Source organism: Bufo bufo, chromosome 4 (assembly GCF_905171765.1).
Source record: "Bufo bufo chromosome 4, aBufBuf1.1, whole genome shotgun sequence".
In the NCBI taxonomy this organism is placed as follows: domain Eukaryota; kingdom Metazoa; phylum Chordata; class Amphibia; order Anura; family Bufonidae; genus Bufo; species Bufo bufo.
This window is the reverse complement of record NC_053392.1, coordinates 199,431,515-199,454,405: the sequence shown is the minus strand read 5'-3', so window position 1 is coordinate 199,454,405 and position 22,891 is coordinate 199,431,515. Positions and strand designations below refer to the sequence as shown.

At 41.9% G+C, this 22,891-nt stretch overlaps 1 protein-coding gene across 1 annotated transcript in view; it reads left to right on the top strand.

Moving 5' to 3' along the window:
- SLC7A14 (solute carrier family 7 member 14) overlaps window positions 1-22,286 on the top strand; it is a 158,374-nt gene extending 136,088 nt beyond the window's left edge. Inside the window, exons 5-8 of the mRNA XM_040428220.1 lie at window positions 4,393-4,539; window positions 5,203-5,411; window positions 6,388-7,265; window positions 21,970-22,286. Of these exons, the coding sequence (XP_040284154.1) occupies window positions 4,393-4,539; window positions 5,203-5,411; window positions 6,388-7,265; window positions 21,970-22,286 (1,551 nt within the window). The remainder of the gene's footprint in view (window positions 1-4,392; window positions 4,540-5,202; window positions 5,412-6,387; window positions 7,266-21,969) is intronic.
- Window positions 22,287-22,891: the final 605 nt, after the last annotated feature.

Genomic DNA, 22,891 nt, shown 5'->3' with positions numbered 1-22,891 from the left:
AATTAACATGAATTGTTTGAGGATTTGCATCATTTAATTTACAGAACATGTCCACAATTTAGAAGAGGTTTTTATTTATTTATTGTGAAGCAAACAACAAATAGGACAAAATAACATAAAAAGTATATGTGCATAACTATTCACCCCCTAAAGTAAATACTTTGTAGAGCCACCTTTTGCAGCAATGCCACATCTTACCACTGGGATTTTTGCCCATTCCTCCTTGCAAAACTGCTCTAGCTCCTTCAAGTTGGATGTTTTGCGCTTGTGAACAGCAATCTTTAAGTCTGACCACAAATTTTCTATTGGATTGAGATCTGGGCTTAGACTAGGCCATTCCAACACATTTACATGTTTCCCCTTAAACACTTAAGTGCTGCTTTAGCAGTGTGTTTGGGGTCATTGTCCTGCTGGAAGGTGAACCTTCGTCCTAGCCTCAAATCACTCACAGAGTGGTGCAGGTTTTTCTCAAGAATATCCCTGTATTTAGCACCATCCATCTTTCCTTCAACTCTGATAAGTTTCTCAGTCCCGGCAAAATGTATGGAGGAAGATGTTATTCTTTGGGTGATGTGATGTGTTGGGTTTGCGCCAGACATAGCGTTTTTTTTGATGGCCGAAAAGTTCAATTTTAGTCTCATCAGACCAGAGCACCTTCCTCCATACATTTTGGGAGTCTCCCACATGCCTTTTCACAAACTCACAACGTGCCTTTTTGTTTTTTGTAATGGCTTTCTTCTGGCCACTCTGCCATAAAGCCCAACTCTATGGAGTGTACGGCTTATTGTCGTCCTATGTACAGATACTCCAGTCTCTGTTGTGGAACTCTGCAGCTCCTCCAGGGTTTCCTTAGGTCTCTGTGCTACCTCTCTGATTAATGCCTCCTTGCCCGGTCCGTGAGTTTTGGTGGGCGGCCGTCTCTTGGCAGGTTTGCTTTTGTGCCATGTTCTTTCCATTTGGTTATGATAGATTTGATGGTGCTCCTGGGGATCATCAAAGATTTGGATATTTTTTTATAACCTAACCCTGACTTGTACTTGTCAACAATATTGTTCCTTACTTGTTTGGAGAGTTCCTTGGTCTTCATGGCAGTGTTTGGTTAGTGATGCCTCTTGCTTAGGTGTTGCAGCCTCTGGGGCCTTTCAAAAAAGGTGTGTATATGTAATGACAGATCATGTGACACTTAGATTGCACACAGGTCGACATCAATTCACTAATTATGTGACTTCTGAAAGCAATTGGTTGCACCAGAGCTTTTTATGGGTTTCCTAAGAAAGGGGGTGAATACATATTCACATGCCAATTTTCTATTTCTAAACAATAGTTTTATTTATATATTTTTCTCATTTCACTTCACCAACTTAGACTATTGTCTTCTGATCCATCGCATAAAATTCAGATTAACAAAACTTTGAACTTAAGGCTATAATGTAACAAAATCCGAAAAAAGTCAAGGGGGGTGAATACTTTTGCAAGGCACTGTATATAACTCTTAATACTGAGAACAGAACAAGGAAAACACCTGGAAGAGTCAGTTGTAAGAGAACTAATGTTTTCCAAAGGCATACAAAATAGGAGGTGTGGGATAGGGGTTGGCAATGGTGACATCAGTGTCCTGCATCTACATCCAATGCCTGCATGGCCCTATGGAGGAGGAGAGTTTTGGCAAGAACTGCCACTGTCCCTGAATTGCGTAGCATCAGTACCCACAATAAGTTTGGTATCTATTACCCCAATATTGTAGGGGACAAGAAAAGGATTATGAATATGTTAATTGACACAAATTTAAAAATAAATTATACTTTGCTTGGAGTTTTCATTGAAAAATGTAATAATAGCAATAGCGATATTATATATATTGCTTCTGTAACATTAACATTTCATAAACACTGGAAGAAAGTGGTCTGCTTACTTTGGCTGCTGGCATACAGACATGTAGGTGCAAAATTATTAATGCATTCGGTCCACAGGATGAGATTAGTTCAAAGCAGGGTTATTAAAAAGTCTTGGAAAACAACACAATTTGGGGCTCTGGGACAGAATACAAACATACACATACTATTGCTATTTCAACTGAATCGCGGCACCAAAAACCGCTCTGTACCAGCCCCAGGGGCAATCAATGGCAAGCATAAGGTGTGATCCTAATTAATGTTCAACTGGCACCTTAAAACACAATACATATATAGGAATAGGAAATAAATACATATATTTCAGATGGTCTATCTATACAGGAATAAAGTTGCATACCGGTGAGAGTGGCCAGTTTGCTGTCAGGCTCAGCTGGTATCAAGCAGGGGTGCACAAAGCCTTTCTGCTTCCTGAGGCGAAAACAGAAGCTGCAACCCCCTTGTCTCTACAAAGTTTGACAAACAGACATCTAAGTTTCCTACTACTCCATCCTCCTCCCCACCTTTTGATCACCCCATCCTGCCACCTCTAATACTGTGCCCGCTGTGCTTCCCCATGCTTTACTACAGAAACAGATAATCCCCCAGTAATTACTATTACCACCAGATAGTTCCCCTTCAATAATTACTGGCACACAGAGCCCTAAAAATAACTGTGCCCAGCAAATAGTGTCCCTGAAACTTATAGTACATAGACATAATGTCCTCCAAAAATAATTGTGCTAAGCTGATACTGCTCTAGAGTGCCTCCCAATTTAACAGTCCTCCCAAAAGTCTCACCAATAGTAATAATTCTCTGTCAGAGTGCACTATGTGGTAACAGTACACCCAATAATAGTGATAGTAATAATGTCCCTCATTTTGCCCCCAGAAGTAATAATTCCCCCATAGTGCCCCATTAGTCATGATTCTCCTTACAATGTGTGACTGTACAAAAAATACACCCTTATTTAAAAAAATGACCACTTATGATGTTTGCTAGTAAAATAAATCCCCCTTGCAATTTGTGCTAGTACCAAAATGCTCCCTTATAATGTGTGGCAGTACAAAAATACTCCCTTATAATGCCCCCTGTAGAACAAATGTCCCGATAGTGGCCACCTTAGAATGTGTGCCAGTACAAAAATTGTCCCACATAAAGTGCATGAAATGCCCCCTTATGTGCCAATAAGAAAAATGCTCCCTTATAATGAGTGTCAGTACAAAAACTCCCCCTTTTAGTGCCCCCAGTAGAACGGATGTCTTATAATGTGTGCCAGTACAAACATGCTCCTTTTTACAGCTGTCTCCATAATGCTTTCTCCAGTTACAAAATAATGACCCCCACCTCATTGTGTCCCAACAGCATGCTGCCAAATAAAAATAATTACCTCAAATACTTACTTTCATTCTGCTGTCAGCGATGCAGTGCAAGACACAGACCTCTTCTAGTCTGTGCCCTGAGCTCTATGCAGCCCGGCTCAGGCAGCGTGATAATAATGACACCGGCCTCAGATAGGCTACAAGAACTAGGACTAATATTAGAGGAAATGGTGGGCCAGGGAGACATCGCTCTTGTGCCCCATCGCGGCATTCAACTGTATTGCTGTCCTGAGTACAGCGATGTAGTTGAATATGTAGAGATGAGCGTTTCCACAATGGAAGCGCTCATTGCCCATGGCCCTTCCGCTACCCCCCTCTTGTCTCTACCTAGTGCTGCCTGAGGCGATTGCCTCACCTCGCCTCACTGGTGGTGCACCCCTGGTATCACGCATACCTTAAGATGTACTTTTAGTTACAGTAGTCTTATAAATGAAAAATATCAAGTAAGAGCTAACCAGTTGTAGTGAGATCTGCCTAAAATATGTATACAGTTGACGATGACCATCATATGATCAGTGCAGGCCACCAAATTTGGTTAAAATTCACAGTGAATGATCAGAGGTATATGACCATCTTTACTGTAAAGCCACGAAATGCAATGGTGTTCACCGTCACCAGTAGACTTCTTCCTCTGTTTTTGATTGATCTTACTAATGCCACAGGCATCCCAAATAATACAAGTTATGTATGTAGACATCCTTTAAAACTGAAGTAGGAATCTATTGGATTCTTTCAGGCCATTATCACCGTTTCCACCATAATATTTTACTGTAGCTAAAGGGGTACGAAGCTCAGTGGTCATGTGCTGTACCGGCATCGGACGCCGCTGAGGCCGTTGATTGGCCATGCATGTAGGCGGCATGTCACACTTTCTGTTCGGCAAGAATCAGAAGCTTTGAAGACGGGAGTTCAGCGCTAGACCCACAGCACTCGTGACGGGTCTTTTTATTTTTTTACTTTGGCCCAGCCCAGCCCCCTGACCCTGGGTTCCTAGTCTCAGAGAACCCTTTCAAGCTGTTGTATCAGTTTCCATTGAATAGGATAACGAGAAAAGATTATGGAAATTAAACCTAAATAAAATGTGTATAATTTGCTTATTTTCTCTCTGTACATCCTGTAGGTCCTGAAAGGCGCAGCCACCTGTTTCTATGCTTTCATCGGCTTTGACATCATAGCGACTACAGGGGAAGAGGCAAAGAGTCCCAATACTTCCATTCCATATGCTATAACTGCTTCGTTGATCACCTGTCTAACAGCATATGTATCTGTAAGTGGTCGTGGTATCCATGTCAACCCATAACTATCAGATGTAATATATAAAGGGTATATGAAAATGTAAAATATATTCTGTGCACAGTGAGATATCATTGCTTGAAGGCCTGTACATGCCATAGATCCAGTTGACTTTCTCCATAAATGCACACACATAGCAGCTGCTACTCACGTCAGACATAGAGATGCAAACAATCGTATGATAGTTAAAGATAATCATTACCTTTATTTTATTCTTTGGTGCTAAAAACAATTGGTTCCGATTAATTGAAATCCACCATTTATGCTACATTTTCCTCATCTTCTAAAAAATTCAATGCCATTTTTTGCATGTCAGATAATCCACTGCTGAACATATTTAGAGATGGGATTTTCTTCAAACATGAGAAAACAAGTCACTGTTTATACAGATATTAACACACATTTCTACCCAGATTATGTATCATGATAATAACATGTCATTTTCCACTATGCAATACTGCATTTACAACCCCCGCTGTGCAGTTAATAGTATTCTTCCATTACATATATTTTGTCCCATTACGTTCTCTATCAGACCGTTATGGAAGACGGGATGCTACAAAATTTGGCATGCTTCTACATGATCATTAATACACTGTAATTCTTTTCCAAACATATTGCTGTTTTGTCTTTCTAGGTAAGTGTTATTTTAACACTAATGGTCCCATACAATATGATTGATACAGAATCACCACTGATGGAGATGTTCGTAGCACATGGCTTCTATGTTGCTAAGTTTATTGTGGCCATTGGATCAGTAGCTGGGCTCAGTGTTAGCTTGTTTGGTTCTTTGTTTCCTATGCCCAGAGTGATCTACGCAATGTCTGGTGATGGGTTGTTATTCAGGTTAGTATTACCACCTTACAAATCACTAGTCAGACCACACATGAAATGTTGTGCACAGGTTTGTGCACCAATGTACAGAAACATTGTAGTGCTTGAATGGATTGAAAATGGCTCAAGTAATAAAAGGGTTATTTCATTTAAAGTGGTTTTTCTAACTGGTGATCTGTCCTCTGGATAGGTCATCAGTATCTGATCAATGGTGGTCCAACACATGGGACCCCCACCAATCAACTGCTTGAGAAGGCTCCAGTGCTCCTGTGAGTGCCTCAGCCTTTCTGCATCTTACCAAGCACAGCTTCATACATTGTATTGCGGCTTTCCTCGGTATCGCAGCTCAGCCCCATTCACTTGAATGGGACTGAGCTGCACCTAGACTACTGACAGATGAACGTGGCATCACTGGTCCAGGCTAAGATGTGGGTAGCCTGCAGCACTCACAGGAGCACCGTGCCTTCTCAAACAGCTGATGTAGACATCCTCTACATCTAGAGGAAAGAAGCTTTCTACACCAACATAAAAGGGGATGCTTTTCTGTTTTCTTCCTCCCCTGGATCAATATTGCAGGATGATAGACTGAACTGGTTGGATCTATGGGTCACATTTATTAAGACTGGCGTTTTAGAAGTCGGTCTTAATATACTCCTAAACTGGCGGTGGATCTGCCGAAACTTCAGAGCTGTCTTACATTTAGACCTTTTTCTACGCCTAAAACAGGCATAGAAAATGGTAAATGCGACGGGCCTGCCGGCCCATCCCCTACCCTAACACAATTTTAGAGCTGGCATGTGCGGGTAGAAATCACAGATTGCAGCACAACTTGCCGTTGCGCCACAATCTGTGACTGAAATACACCTAGTATAGCTGTATGACCCCCCTATGTCTTTTATCAGCATTACAAACTATGTTACATAGAACAAAGCTTGTCTGCTCTTTATAAATCTATTGTGATAATATACGTTCCTTCTTGTATTTATAGGTTTTTATCCCATGTCAGCTCTTACACAGAGACACCCGTTGTGGCTTGTATTGTCTCTGGATTTCTTGCCGCCCTGCTGTCTCTACTGGTTAGTCTTCGTGATCTAATAGAAATGATGTCTATTGGAACTCTTTTAGCCTACACCCTCGTATCTGTCTGTGTCTTGTTACTGCGCTACCAGCCTGAAAGCGACATTGATGGTTTTGTGAAATTTCTTTCTGAAGAACATACCAAGAAGAAAGAAGGAATCATTGCTGATTGTGAGAAAGAAATTTGTTCTCCTATGAGTGACGGAGAGGAATTCAGTAGTCCAGCCACTAACACCTGTGGAGCAAAGAATCTACCGTCTCTTGGAGACAATGAAATGCTTATTGGTAAATCTGACAAATCCAACTACAACGTTAACCATCCAAACTATGGAACAGTAGACATGACATCAGGCATAGAGGCTGATGGGTCTGAAAACATCTACCTTTTAAAGCTGAAGAAATTCATAGGTCCACGATACTATACCATGAGAATACGGCTTGGTTTACCAGGAAAAATGGATCGGCCAACACTTGCCACAGGTCGCACAGTGACCATCTGCGTCATGCTTCTTTTTGTCTTGCTATTCATCTTCTGCTCTTTTATAATATTTGGCGCAGATTATGTTTATGACCACGTGTGGTGGGCTGTCCTGTTGGTCGTTTTGATGGTACTGCTGATCATTGCTTTGGTTTTTGTTATACTTCAACAACCGGAGAACCCTAAAAAATTGCCTTACATGGCACCATGTGTCCCATTTGTTCCTGCATTTGCAATGCTAGTCAACATTTATCTGATGCTAAAATTGTCATCCATTACGTGGATCCGATTTGCTGTCTGGTGTTTTGTAGGTAAGTTGTGAACATCACCAAAAGGTGGAACCTGTATTTTTGTACTTTTATTCCCTGAATGTTATTAACCTACCACAGCATGACTAAAGCACTTTCTTAATCTACAGTATAGGGGCAATATATAAATGAAAAGTGTCTATTTAAAATAGTTTTTGAAACAGTTCATATAATTAGTTACCTAATATTGCCTATTACTTTTTCATACTGGAGTTTTGAAGGATCTTTGAGGAACTACAACATTACTGATTTGTATGCCTTGTGAAAGCCAATACGGTTGTACAATGTCATCACATGTGACATTTAGTCAATGGGATATAACAGACAGTGAATGAAAAATATGGGTCGAAAAGTTGTTACAGAATTATACATTTTTGCTATACCCATACCAACCCATAATTAAAAAAAAATGATCTAATATATAAAGCTGAGTGTATGAATGTATGTACCGGTATGTATGTCCGCTAAAGGAATCCACACCGTCGCATTTACAATCACAAAATTTTGCACAGCCGCCTCCTGTGACTCGGGGAACGTCATAGGCTATGTTTTGAGTGGAAATTTTTACACCGCACTTTCCAATTATTTGCCAAAAAATGCGCTTAGTAACCTAACCGCCAAACTACAGGAGCCATTTTCTGTTACAATTTGCAGATCCGCAAAACACGGATAACGGCCACGTGCGTTCCGCAATTTGCGAACCGCAATTTGCGGACCGCACATGGCCGCAACCATAATGGAAACAAGAATAGGACGTGTTCTAACTTTTCCGTGGAACGGAACCATGGTTTCGGACAGCACACGGTGTGCTATCCAAATCTTTTGCGGCCCCATTGAAATTAATGGGTCCACACCCGTTCCGCAAAATCCACAGGAGATAAGTGGCCAGTGAAGGTTGATCCACCGGAAACCCCACTGATCCAGAGAGTTGGGGCCCCATATCTCCTCATAAAAATGGAGCAGTGAATGAGCATGTATGCCACTGCTGTGTTCATCTGTGTGGGACTGTGAGAGATAGCCGAGTACTCTGTTATCTCCAGCAAAGTGACATCACATTGTCACAGCCAGACAGCTGAGAAGCGCTCACAGGAGCTTCTCAGATCCTCCTCCTTGAATTTCTTTGTTTTGGTTTAGTTTCTCATCTCGTTAGTCTATCTCAGCTGTCATGCAGTTAGACTGATCGCTACCCTTTAAGTTCCTCCCCATAATGCAGTAGTGTGCGGCTGATACAACTTCCTGGAGTGTGTGTGCATGCTGTTCCCAGTTCCCAGTTTCCTGTTCCCAGTCGTCAGTCGTCATTCGTCTGCAAGATAAGTGCTGTTTATGTATTTATGATTTTGTCTTTTCTGGATCCAGGTGACCCTGACTCCCTCCGTGTCAGTGTAGGGAGCCGGTGGTCGTGTCCCTTCACTATTGTAGGGTCTTCAGGTAATAGATAGCCGAGGAACGTGGATATGCGGCCATCCACCTTTGGGGTGTTCGCATAGGCTGAGCAGTGAGGGAGAGCGGCAGGTCTATTGCAGGGGTCTCCCTTTGTTCCTTAGTTGTGGATCCAGAGAGACATTGTTTATATGGTATTGTCTTGTTTCCTGTACACCATCCGTGACACACATTTGTTAAAAAAAAGTTAAAATTCTAAATACGATGTGACCAAATAAGACTCTTCCGATTCATGACCGTTGACATGGACTCTAGCTGTGCCACAGATCTGGGAGGGAGGGAGAGGGGAGGGGGAGGGAGAGGGAGGGAGGGGGGGAGAGGGAGAGAAGGGATTTGGTACTATAGGCTCATTTTTTTTCCGGGACAATCTGTAGTTTTCATTGATACCATTTTGGAGTGTGTGTGAGTTTGATCACATTTTATTTAAAAAAATTGAAGAAGCAATGAAAAAATGGCAGATGTGGCCATTTTGACCCTTTTTCCGTTATTCCATTTGCCGTATTGGAAACATATTTTTATATTTTAATAGCGTTTTCTGTCACGGTGATACCCATGATGTTTTTATTTTTTGTTATTTAGTTTTTTTTTTTTTTATTATATGGAAAGGGGGGCGATTTAAACTTTTAACTTTTATATATTATTTATTTTTTATATATTTTTTTATTTTTTTAAACTTTTTTGTGATGATTTTAAAGCTTGTATGTCGGCGTACAAAATCAATTTTTTTTAATTTTGAACGATCAGGGATTTTTAAAATGCATTTATTACTGATTATTGATCATTTCTTGTGTTGCCTGCCACCTGGTCGCCAAAATAAGAATTGCAGCATGAATGCCCTCAGCCTCTTCAGCGAGGCTGAGCGCATTTAAATCAATTATCGGTATCCTCATTGGCCACAGAGGATGCCGGTATCAAGCCTGGAAGCGCGAGCATCTGGGTTTTTGACCCTTTAGATGCCGTGATCTCACTTGATCACGGCATCTAAAGACTTTAATTACCACGCTCAGTATTATTGCTGGTCACCGTAATTAACCACGGATCTCTGCTTTTTGTAACAGCAGAGACCTGCCGTCCATGTTTGCCTATCGCTCCAGCACCATATATGTACGGCGCTGGTAGCGAATGGGTTAATTAGGCCTGTTAATAGGTAAAGAATAAAGTAGAATATATACATTTTAATTTCACAGTAGCCATAAGAGTAGGTATATGGTTATTAGGACACCAGTCATGTGTTAAATTGGTCTGATATAATGTACTGCATTTCTGAAAATGACTGGAAGGATTTTCTTTTGGTGACCCGTTGTATGGCATAGGCAGGTTTATACATTGGAGGCACTTCATATTAAACTATGCAATAATTGCAGGTTTATTCCCTTCTTTGTAGAGCTTAGTAGCAGATGGCTCTTCTAGTGAAATGTATATAAAGGGAATATTTACCTGTATTTGCTACCTATTCTTCTTTACCAAGCATAATTGGTTACTATTGAATTACTGTATAAATTCACATTGAGCCAACAAAAAATTCACACTGACAAGCCGAAGTTTGTTTCTTTTTTTGCCTTGTACCCCATGGACACATTGTAAAGGGCATGGAGATTTCCTTTACATTTCTTTCACTGTGTTCTCAGGTATACATAGCAATTAAATATGCATCTTTGCCAACATTTCATCTCTCTGAGTCCTTGGCTTGCAGCTGGGAATAATGAATTCTGCATATATAATGCTACATAAAAGAGTAACACACATAAAAGGCAATTAATACATTATTTTTTCAGTGACTAATAATCTCGTCAGATTGTTTGGTTATAGTCATCAAACAGCGACCATCAGAGCAGATAGTTGCAGTTATAATTGGGCATTCACAGGACAGCGCTCACCATGACTCGGACAAGATAGAGCCTCATTAAATTTCTATGAACAGAACTTTGCTCATATGTGCCATCTGGCACTGCTAGACCTGAGGCTTGTGTGCACATCAGAAGATTTCTCTAACACTCATCATGCATATTTAATTTGTGGAGCTGTCAGCGATAAAATAATTTTGCATCTCAATCAACATATTATCTGCCTGAGGAGGCCAACTATCATGATAGGGGTTTGTCATCAAAAGTCAAACATATGTGCCCCTAAACCCAAATCCTCTTCATTACAATGTAGGTAAACATGAGAAGAGGAAAGGGACTTGGAAGGGCTCTTCAGGTTAACGTGCCCTTGTATTTTTCACAGTTTCGATTCTGGATATCTTCCAAGAGCTCATTCATTTAACATGCATGTAGCAACCGGACACCTAAGGAATTTATCCTCTTGTGATAGCATCTAATGATATATGGTGGAACATGGTGCTCACAATGAGGGTGCCTCTGCCAGGACAACAGTCACAAGTCATTTATTATCTAAAACATGATGATGTTGAATGGAATAATTATAAAATTCTGCACTATTTCTCAAGTGGTTGTACAATATTAGAAAAAAATAGAATTATTTTCTTCCGTAAACAGCACCACTCATGTACAGATATAGTTCATAGACAACAATAGTGCTGTTTCCAGAAGGAATTCTGGCCCTTCATTTAATCCCACACAACCTGTTGAAGGATATATTTCAACCAGTTTTATTCTTAAAGGGAATGTATTACGAGTAGTGTTGGGCGAGCATGCTTGGCCGAACACCATTTTCACTCGAGCATCGCGATGCTTGGCACATAGCGGTGTTCGGCCGAGCACCGCATGTGCTCGAGCGCGATGCTCTAATCTCTTCCCCGCACGTTTGTTGGCTGCTACGCAGCCAATAAACATGCTAGGAAGTACTGGCCCTCACTGTAATGCCGTAGCCATGTTGGTTACTGGCATTACAGTGATTGGCTGGCCGGTACGGCCCTGGGCACGGTGAAACTGTGCCTGCTGCCAGAGCACAAGAAACACACTCATCCACAATACCTAGCTTCATGTCCCAGTTTGCAGGGCGGCACAGGACACCACTCTCGAAATCACACCAGTGCGACCAGGTGGTCTGTTGGATTGCAGCAGATAATGCTTCCAGTCAGTTAAGCACCACCCTGTCTTACACAAAGTCCAGTTTCAGTAGCCAAGAGTCTGGTCAACAGAATCCTCACCCTGATCCTCCTTCCTCCCACCATGGAAAGTCTTGCTAAACAAGTGATCCCACACTTGGATATTCCAAGGAGCTCTTTTCAGCGACATTCCTTGATTTGGGCCTCTTGCCAAGCCCGCTTGAAGAGGGACATGAGGAGATCTTGTGCACTGATTCCTAAACTCTTGAGCATCCACAGTCAGAAGAAGATGACGGTGGGGAACGGCAATTAGTGTTTCACAAGGTGGATGATTATGATGAGACACAGTTGCCAATAAGTTAACGGCAATTAGTGTCTCAAGAGATTGATGATGAGGATGAGACACAGTTGTCAATAAGTGAGGTTCTTGTTAGGTCAACAAGTCAGTAGGATGACCAGAGTGAGGAACTGGAAGAGGAGGACAATAAAATCACTGACCCAACCTGGGTAGGTGGCAAGCCGAGCGAGGACAGCAGTACAGAGGGGGAGGGATCCGCAGCACCGCAGCAGGCTGGAAGAGGCAGTGGTGTGGCAAAAGGGAGAAGGCGGGCCACACCAAACAGGCCTGCAACTGTTCCCTGGAGCACCCCTTTGCGGCAATCTCCCTTGCCAAGGGGTAGGTGTTCCACAGTCTGGCGCTTTTTTGAGGAAAGTGCGGACGATAAAAGAATTGTCATTTGCAACCTGTGAAATACCAAAATGAGCAGGGGCGTGAACACTAGCAACCTCACCACCACCAGCATGATCCGCCACATGGCATCAAAGCACCCTAATAGGTGTCCGGAAACACCTGGGTCCACAATCAGTGTCTGAGGTTACACCACTGCCTCCTCTTCTCCTGTGTTACGTGCTGGCCAATCCCCTATCCAAGACGCAGACTCAGATGCCTCCCGCCCTGCACCTGGACCTTCGCAAGCACCATCAGCTAGCACATCCACTTCTGTGTCCCAGCACAGCTTACAGATGTCCATACCCCAGGCATTTGAACGAAAGCGCAAATACCCAGCCACCCACAGGCCATAGCACTAAATGCGCACCTTTCCAAATTGCTGGCCCTGGAAATGTTGCCATTTCGGCTTGTGGACACTGAGGCTTTCCACAGCCTGATGGCGGTGGCCGTCCCTCGTTACTCAGTCCCCAGCCGCCACTATTTTTCCCGTTGTGCCGTTCCCGCCTTACACCAGCATGTGTCCCATAACATCACCAGTGCCCTGACCAACGCAGTTATTGGGAAGGTCCGCTTAACGACTGACAGATGGACAAGTGCTTTTGGCCAGGGACGCTATATTTCCCTGACGGCACACTGGGTGAACGTTGTGGATGCCGGGAGCGAGTCGTACCCTGGGATGGCACAGGTGCTACCGACGCCAAGGATTGCGGGCCCTACTTCCATCAGGATTTGCTTAGGTGACAAACAACATAACGCCGCAGTGCTGTGGCAGGGTATAAGGGACCAGATTGAGTTGTGTCCGATAATGGCTGTAACTTGGTGGCGGCTTTGGAGCTCGGCAAGCTCACACACATACCATGCCTAGCCCACGTGTTCAACTTAGTGGTTCAGCGGTTTCTCAGAACCTACCCCAATTTGCCTGAGCTACTGGTGAAGGTGCGCCGCGTGAGTGCCCATTTCCGAAAGTCATCTACCACTGTCGCCGGTCTGGCAACGCTGCAGCAGTGCTTGCAATTGCCAGCTCACCGACTGTTGTGCGACGTGAGCACGCGCTGGAACTCCACGTTCCACATGTTGGCCAATCTTTGTGAGCAGCAGAGGGCAGTAGTGGAATACCAGCTGCAACATGGTTGTCACCTTTCCAGTCAGCTTCCGCTCTTCACAAGCGACGAGTGGGCATGGATGTCTGACCTCTGTGAGGTTTTACACAACTTTGAGGAATCAATACAGATGGTGAGCGGCGATGCCACTATTATCAGCTTAACCATCCCACTTCTGTATCTACTGAAATTCTCGCTGCTCACAATGAAGGCGGACGCTTTGCATATGGAAGAGGTGAAAATGGGGGAAGACAGTACAGAGGGTGATAGCCAGACCACCCTGCGTTCGTCTTTTCAGCACAAATTGGATGATGAGGAGGAGGAGCATCAGACGGTTGCCTCCGCTACAGAGGGTAGTACCCATAGCACGTTTATCCCATCTGTTCAGCGTGGATAGGCCGAAGAGGATGAGGGGATTGAGAGTCATCCTCCTGATGAGGACAGCGAAGTCGTATCTGTTGGGACTCTGGCACACATGGTTGACTTTATGTTATGCTGCCTTTCCCGTGACCCTCGCGTTGTACGCATTTTGGCCAACACCGATTACTGATTGTTCACCCTTCTCGACCCCCGCTACAAAGAGAACTTCTCATCTCTCATTCCTGTGGTGGAGAGGACTAGCAAAATACGCTGGCGGCAGAGTACGTAGTTCCTTGGGCAACCAAGGAGGGGAGACGAGGGGAACACACAGCAGTTCCAACAGAGTCAGGGCAGCACTCTCCAAGGCCTGGGACAGTTTCATGACACCCCGCCAGCACCCTCACTCTGATGCTCGGCCTAGTGTCACAAGGAGGTGTCAGCGTCCTCAGTGATCCCTCTGTGCCTTATAACTATTGGGTGTCCAAGCAGGACACGTGGCACGAACTGGTGCTCTATGCCTTGGAGGTACTGGCCTGCCCTGCCTCCAGCGTTTTGTCAGAGTGGGTATTTAGTGCTGATGGGGGCATAATAACTGATAAACGCATCCACCTGTCAACTGCAAAATAATGACAGGTTGACTCTTATCAAAATGAACAAGGCCTGGATTGCCCCTGACTTCTCTACTCCACATGAGGAAAGCGGCTGAACATAAAGGCACTTTAAATGTGGCTTTTATGGTGTATTGAATACACTGTATTCCCATGCACCCCTTCTACCACAAAAAAGGGTATATGGTTCAATCTTCCTTTTCTCCTCCTCCTCCTCCTCCATCATATCAACATGCTTATTAGGCTGCCCTCGCTCCTAATGTTTTAGAGGGTCACCAGCAGGCCCTCGTCCATAATGCTTTAGATGGTCAGATCAGCAGCAGGCCCTCGCCACTAATGTTTTAGATGGTCAGATCACAGCAGGCCCTCGCCCCTAATGTTTTAGAGGGTCAGCTCAGCAGCAAACCCTCGCCCCTAAAGTTTTAGAGGGTCAGCTCAGCAGCAGACTCTCACCCCTAATGTTTTAGAGGGTCACTAGCAGGCCCTCGCCCCAAATTTTTTAGATGGTCAGCTCAGCAGCAGGCCCTCGCCCATAATGTTTTTGATGGTCAGATCAGCAGCAGGCCCTCGTCCCTAATGTTTTAGATGGTCACCAGCAGGCCCTTGCTCCTAATGTTTTAGAGTGTCACCAGCACGCCCTTGCTCCTAATGTTTTTGAGGGTCACCAGCAGCCCATCAATCATAATTTTTCAAGGGTGTGTATGATGCCCTCCTTTACGTGTAATAAAGAGTGTATTGGAGTACCGGTTCCTTGTAATTTTTGGCAGCCCTTTCACTTAGTGCATAGGCTTTATGAGTGTAGGAGTCCCACTACCTGAACAATTGTACCACAATGTGAATGAGGTCCATCTTTATGTGATATACAGGTTGTATCGGAGTGCCTCTTCCTTGTAATTTTTGGCAGCACTTGTACTTTATATACAAGTAAATATACAGGAAAGAATGTTTCCTAACAATTTTTCCTCTAAAACTACTCGGACAACATCGTTCCCAGCAGCGACCATGGAGTCCAGGATGCATCCAGACATCCTCTCCATGCTGTTCCCGAACCATTTCAGTGGTGTTTCCATCAATTTCTGTCCTTTTCATGTGAACCAGACACCCTCCCCTCCTCAGAGCAGGGGGTGCCTGGTTTAATGCTCGGGTTCTCCCATTGACTTCCATTGTGCTCTGGTGCTCTGTAGAGCACCTGAGCATCCCAAAGTGTTCTACTCGAGCACCAGAGCACTTTGATGCTCGATCAACACTAATTATCAGTATTTGTTCATTTGTTTCTGTACATGATGACTGATGGGGCTATGTTGCCTGAGCTGTTGCTAGCACTTGGAGATATGCTTTACAGCAGCCACATAGACGATAGGCACAATAGACTGGAGACTCATTGACCTCTATTCTAGACATGTAAAATAGGTATAAGAGTAGGGGGCACTCGATTATCTGGATCCAAATAGACAGTAGCAATATATAGTTATAATACATTTCTAAATTTGTTTATTTATATTAAATCACTTCTAAAAATACCACTTCTAAAACTATGTCATACATATACTTCATACATAAAAAGGCGCCACTGTAGTAGGTAAAAAACACTCGATATAAGAATAAAAATAAAAATGGAAAAACACACACAACCTTAATTTATATATCAACTCTGGCCGTCACGGTGACTCCAGGTAATAACTGGCAGCTTGCTGCACAATATATTGTGAACTCCGTGTATATTAATTTTGCTGCCAGTAACTCCGTGTCACAGCTAGGTTCAGTTTGCACTGCTATAATTTGTGGCTGTATAGTATAGTATACTATACAGCCACACATTGCTCTTAGCCCTTGTTCTTGGACTTTGCCATAATAACAGTGGATTGGATTGCGGATCGAAACATAATTGACACAATTATAGCAGTACAAACTCAACCTAGCTGTGACACGGAGTTACTGGCAGCAAAATTAATATACACGGAGTTCACAATTAGTGTTGAGCGCGAATATTCGAATATCGAATTTTTTTGCGAATATCGTCACTTCGCTAATTCGTGAATATTTCGAATATAGTGATATAAATTCGATATTTCGAATATTTTTTTTTTTTCTTTTTTTTTTATTGTTATATTTTTTTCTTTCCCACTTCCCTAAAGTTGTTCTTACCTGTCCTTTAGATTCCTGGCTGCTCCAGTCAGTGCCCGTTGCTGCTTCTGCCGACTTCCGTGCTCATGGAGCGTCCCCATCACCATGGGAACGTCTCCATATACTAGAATGTACTGTCGGATTTGAGAATTACGTGAAAAATCGCAATTCGATTATTTCAAGTTATAATAATCGAATTTCGATTTTAACTTAGCACTGCTATATTTAATTCTAGCCTAATATGGAATATAGCAGTGCTAAGTTAAAATCGAAATTCGATTATTATAACTTGAATTTTTTTTTTTTTTATTGTTATATTTTTTTCTTTCCCACTTCCCTAAAGTTGTTCTTACCTGTCCTTTGGATTCCTGGCTTCCTGGCTGCTCCAGTCAGTGCCCGTTGCCGCTTCTGCCGACTTCCGTGCTCATGGAGCGTTCAATCACCATGGGAACGTCTCCATATATTAGAATGTACTGTCGGATTTGAGAATTACGTGAAAAATCGCAATTCGATTATTTAACATAGTACATAAGTAACATAGTAACATAGTACATAAGGCCGAAAAAAGACATTTGTCCATCCAGTTCGGCCTGTCATCCTACAAGTTGATCCAGAGGAAGGCAAAAAAAACCCTGTGAGGTAGAAGCCAATTTTCCTCACTTTAGGGGAATAAAAAATTCCTTCCCGACTCCAATCAGGCAATCAGAATAACTCCCTGGATCAACGACCCCTCTCTAGTAGCTATAGCCTGTAATATTATTACACTCCAGAAATACATCCAGGCCCCTCTTGAATTCCTTTATTGTACTCACCATCACCACCTCCTCAGGCAGAGAGTTCCATAGTCTCACTGCTCTTACCGTAAAGAACCCTTTTCTATGTTTGTGTACAAACCTTCTTTCCTCCAAACGCAGAGGATGTCCCCTCGTCACAGTCACAGTCCTGGGGATAAATAGATGATGGGATAGATCTCTGTACTGCCCCCTGATATATTTATACATAGTAATTAGATCTCCCCTCAGTCGTCTTTTTTCTAACGTGAATAACCCTAATTTTGATAATCTTTCAGGGTACTGTAGTTGCCCCATTCCAGTTATTACTTTAGTTGCCCTCCTCTGGACCCTCTCCAGCTCTGCTATGTCTGCCTTGTTTACAGGAGCCCAGAACTGTACACAGTACTCCATGTGTGGTCTGACCAGTGATTTGTAAAGTAGTAGAAATATGTTCTCATCACGGGCATCTATGCCCCTTTTGATGCAACCCATTATCTTATTGGCCTTGGCAGCCGCTGCCTGACACTGTTTTTTGCAGCTTAGTTTGCTGTTTATTAAAATTCCTAGATCCTTTTCCATGTCAGTGTTACCGAGTGTTTTACCATTTAGTATGTACGGGTGACTTGCATTATTCCTTCCCATGTGCATAACTTTACATTTCTCAGTGTTAAACCTCATCTGCCACTTATCTGCCCAAGCCTCCAATCTATCCAGATCCCTCTGTAGTAGTATACTGTCCTCTTCAGTGTTAATTACTTTACACAGTTTAGTGTCATCTGCGAAAATTGATATTTTACTATGCAAGCCTTCTACAAGATCATTAATAAATATATTGAAGAGAATAGGGCCCAATACTGACCCCTGAGGTACTCCACTAGTGACAGTGACCCAATCTGAGTATGTACCGTTAATAACCACCCTCTGTTTTCTATCACTCAGCCAGTTACTTACCCACTTACAGACGTTTTCTCCGAGTCCGAGCATTCTCATTTTATATACTAACCTTTTATGAGGTACAGTGTCAAATGCTTTGGAGAAGTCCAGATACACGACATCCATTGATTTGCCGCTGTCAAGTCTAGTACTTACCTCCTCATAGAAACTGATTAAATTAGTTTGACATGACCGATCCCTCACGAAGCCATGCTGATATGGCGTTATTTGCTTATTTCCCATAAGATGCTCTAACATAGCATCTCTCAGAAAACCTTCAAACAGTTTACCCACAACAGATGTTAAACTTACCGGCCTATAGTTTCCAGGCTCTGTTTTTGGACCCTTTTTGAATATTGGCACCACATTTGCCATGCGCCAATCCTGTGGGACATTCCCTGTTAGTACAGAGTCCGCAAATATCAGAAATAAGGGTCTGGCTATGACATTACTTAATTCCCTTAGGATACGGGGGTGTATGCCATCCGGTCCTGGCGATTTGTCTATTTTGATTTTTTTAAGTCGCTGTTGTACTTCTTCCTGGGTCAGACAGGACACTTTTAATGGCGAATTTATTTCAGCATTCAGCATTTCATCTGACAGTTTATTTTCCTCAGTGAATACATTGGAGAAAAAAATATTTAACAGCTTTGCTTTCTCCTCGTCGCTCTCTGCGACTCCCCCCTCATTACTCTTTAAAGGGCCGACACCTTCAGATTTATACTTTTTAAATATAATTTCAAGTTATAATAATCGAATTTCGATTTTAACTTAGCACTGCTATATTTAATTCTAGCCTAATATGGAATATAGCAGTGCTAAGTTAAAATCGAAATTCGATTATTATAACTTGAATTAATCGAATTGCGATTTCAACTTGGACCTGGTTTACTATGGTTGACTTGGTAGAATTAGCGAATATGACGAATGTATTCGTCATATTCCACAAAACGAATATAACGAAGTATTCTGCATCTTCGTTTTAGCTACCTATTCATCAACTACTATAGAGACATCTTCGTTTTAGCTACCTATTCATCAACTACTATAGAGACAGCTAAGTTTAATTCGCTATGCGATTATATGACTGCTTTTTTTTAAAAAAAAAATAGAATAATTATAATACCTGATAATTATTATAATTATTCTATTTATAAAAAAAAGCAAAGTAATATAATCGCATAGCGAATTAAACTTAGCTGTCTCTATAGTAAACTTTCCTATTTGATTGCTAGAATTAGCGAAGTTGATGAATAGGTAGCTAAAACGAAGATGCAGAATACTTCGTTATCTTCGTTTTGTGGAATATGACGAATACATTCGTTGTATTCGTTTTGTGGAATATGACGAATACATTCGTCATATTCGCTAATTCTACCAAGCCAACCATAGTAAAGCAGGTCCAAGTTGAAATCGCAATTCGATTAATTCAAGTTATAATAATCGAATTTCGATTTTAACTTAGCACTGCTATATTCCATATTAGGCTAGAATTAAATATAGCAGTGCTAAGTTAAAATCTAAATTCGATTATTATAACTTGAAATAATCGAATTGCGATTTTTCACGTAATTCTCAAATCCGACAGTACATTCTAGTATATGGAGACGTTCCCATGGTGATGGGGACGCTCCATGAGCACGGAAGGAAGCGGCAACGGGCACTGACTGGAGCAGCCAGGAAGCCAGGAATCCTAAGGACAGGTAAGAACAACTTTAGGGAAGTGGGAAAGAAAAAAATATAACAATAAAAAAAAAAAAAAATTAAAGTTATAATAATCGAATTTCAATTTTAACTTAGCACTGCTATATTCCATATTAAGCTAGAATTAACGAATATGGAATATAGCAGTGCTAAGTTAAAATCGAAATTCGATTATTATAACTTGAATTAATCGCATTGCTATTTCAATAGGAGAGTAGTCTCTAAGTTAAAATCGCAATACGCGATTATTTAAATCGCATATTAATCGCGATAACAAGAATAATGACGAATATTCGATTTTGACGAATATAAAACGAAATCGAATATGGCACCTGCCGCTCATCACTATTCACAATATATTGTGCAGCAAGCTGCCAGTTATTACCTGGAGTCACCGTGACGGCCAGAGTTGATATACAAATTAAGGTTGTGTGTGTTTTTCCATTTTTATTTTTATTCTTATATCGAGTGTTTTTCACTACTACATTGGCGCCTTTTTATGTATGAAGTATATGTATGACATAGTTTTAGAAGTGGTATTTTTAGAAGTGATTAAATATAAATAAACAAATTTCGAAATTTATTATAACTATATATTGCTACTGTCTATTTGGATCCAGATAATCGAGTGCCCCCTACTCTTATACCTATTTTACATTTCTCTTTGCGATCAGGGGTAGATTGCCAGGGTTGGCACCGTACCCAGGTGGTAGAGGAGGTTGAGCCACTGTAATATAATTACCTTCTCTATTCTAGACATACTGTGTGACCATGCAGACAGAGGTCATTGTGCAAGGCAGGGAAGCTGTGTCTATCACCTGTTGTGAATGATGGATGCTGTGTTTTCTGTTATCTGTTATTGTAATTCTGCCTGTAATGATAATGAAATGACTGCGGAAAAGTGATCTCTACCATACAGAGCAGTGTTAGCCTATTAGGAGGCTTGGTGGCCAGTGCAAAACTGCAGTATTTTAGGAAGTTTTTAAGTGGCAGACACACAGTTTGGCCTGTCACTAAGAATTTAACATGAAATAGTTAAACTGTTCAGTGGGAAGCCTGCACTGAACTAATGCATTCATGATATGTGGGTTTAACCCTATCCCCCCTTTCCAGGTGCTGAATGACAGGTTTTTCTGTATTACTGTGCATATGGAGAAACGTCAGCCGCTGGCAGGTAGGAGAGGGCAGGGTTAAGCCCATGTTTCATGAATACATTGGACTCTTTACTTCATGCTGGACTCCTCGCTTTGATCTTTAACTTTGTGAGTACTTCAAAATTAGCGCATGTGAACTCCTTATTGACAGACCACTGAAATCATGTCTCACTACATTATGTTTATCTCAGAAGGGGCCTAACTGGTTCCCTTAAACTACGTTGTCTATTTTCAAAGGGGTAAATATTCAACTTTACTTAGGGTACTTTCACACTTGCGTTGTTGGATTCCAGCAGGCAGTTCCGTCGCCGGAACTGCCTGCCGGATCCGGCAATCTGTATGCAAACGGATACCATTTGTAGGCGGATCCGGATGCGGATCCGTCTCACAAATGCATTGCAATACCGGATCCGTCTCTCCGGTTGTCATCCGTAAAAACTGATCCAGTATTTATCTTTTTCACACTTTAAAGGTCTGCGCATGCGGATTGCTCTCCATTCAGAATGCATTAGGATAAAATTGATCATTTTTTTCCCGGTATTGAGCCCCTAGGACGGAACTCAATACCGGAAAAGTTTAACGCAAGTGTGAAAGTACCCTTACAGTATTTATTATGATCAGATAACAAGGAAAAGCAGGGGAAACAGGAAAGAACATGTATGAAAATATTAAGCAGTTACTTGACAATTTGATTTGTTTGAAGGTAATAAAAATGTCACACTTCCATCATCATCACTAATAGTATATTATATTCTTTCTGTGGTCCCATAGGCTTGCTGATATATTTTGGCTATGGCATGTGGAACAGCACCTTGGAAATTAGTGCAAGAGAAGAGGTTCTCCACCAGAGCACGTACCAGAGATATGATGTTGACGACACCTTTTCAGTAGAGGATGGCTTATCCTACCCTCCCGAAGAAGAAAAATCCCAGGACTGGGGTAGTGCAGATACAAAAGGATACTACTATCAGCAGACAGGGGAGGCACAGGACAGCAACCGGTCAAGCAGCAGACCGAAAAGTAAAGGAAAGCATAAACAAGACTTTGATGCTTTGATTGCCAATGAGGAGTTAGACTACCCAGAATAACCATTAGCACATTGTGTTTGTGATCCACCTCAATTGTGGCCTAAAACGCAACAGCTTCACAGGCCCTGTATGGGGATTCTCTTCTCTCTCATGCAGTATACTGCTTACTAAGTTGTAAAAAAGTGTTTAATGTTTTGCTGATTTTCCTTTTCATACATATCTGGCCTACATTATCTTTGTTTGTTTTATTATATTATAATGAGGATAGTCCAAAACAATACAGAGTAAAATTTCCTTCCTTTCTCATGGTTGAAATACAGTTGGCAGTTCTTCAATTGATGTTTCCTATTTATCTAGAATTTATATATTTATTAAAAAAATAACTTTCATTATGATTTTGGAAAAGAGAAGGTCCAGAGAACGGTTAGGCATGGGGAAGGTGTAATGGTCCGAAAATAGAGGTGACATTATAAAACCAAAGTAATTACATACATACATACATTGTGCTGCAGTGTAAAATATACGGCTATTGATTTCTATTGTGCTTGTCTAGCATAGGATAGTCATAGACGTAGGGGAATTATGCAGGATAGTTAAAACCTGTACATACAAAACTTTGGCAAAGACGACTAGTTGGGAAATTCCACTTGTAAAATATGTAATGG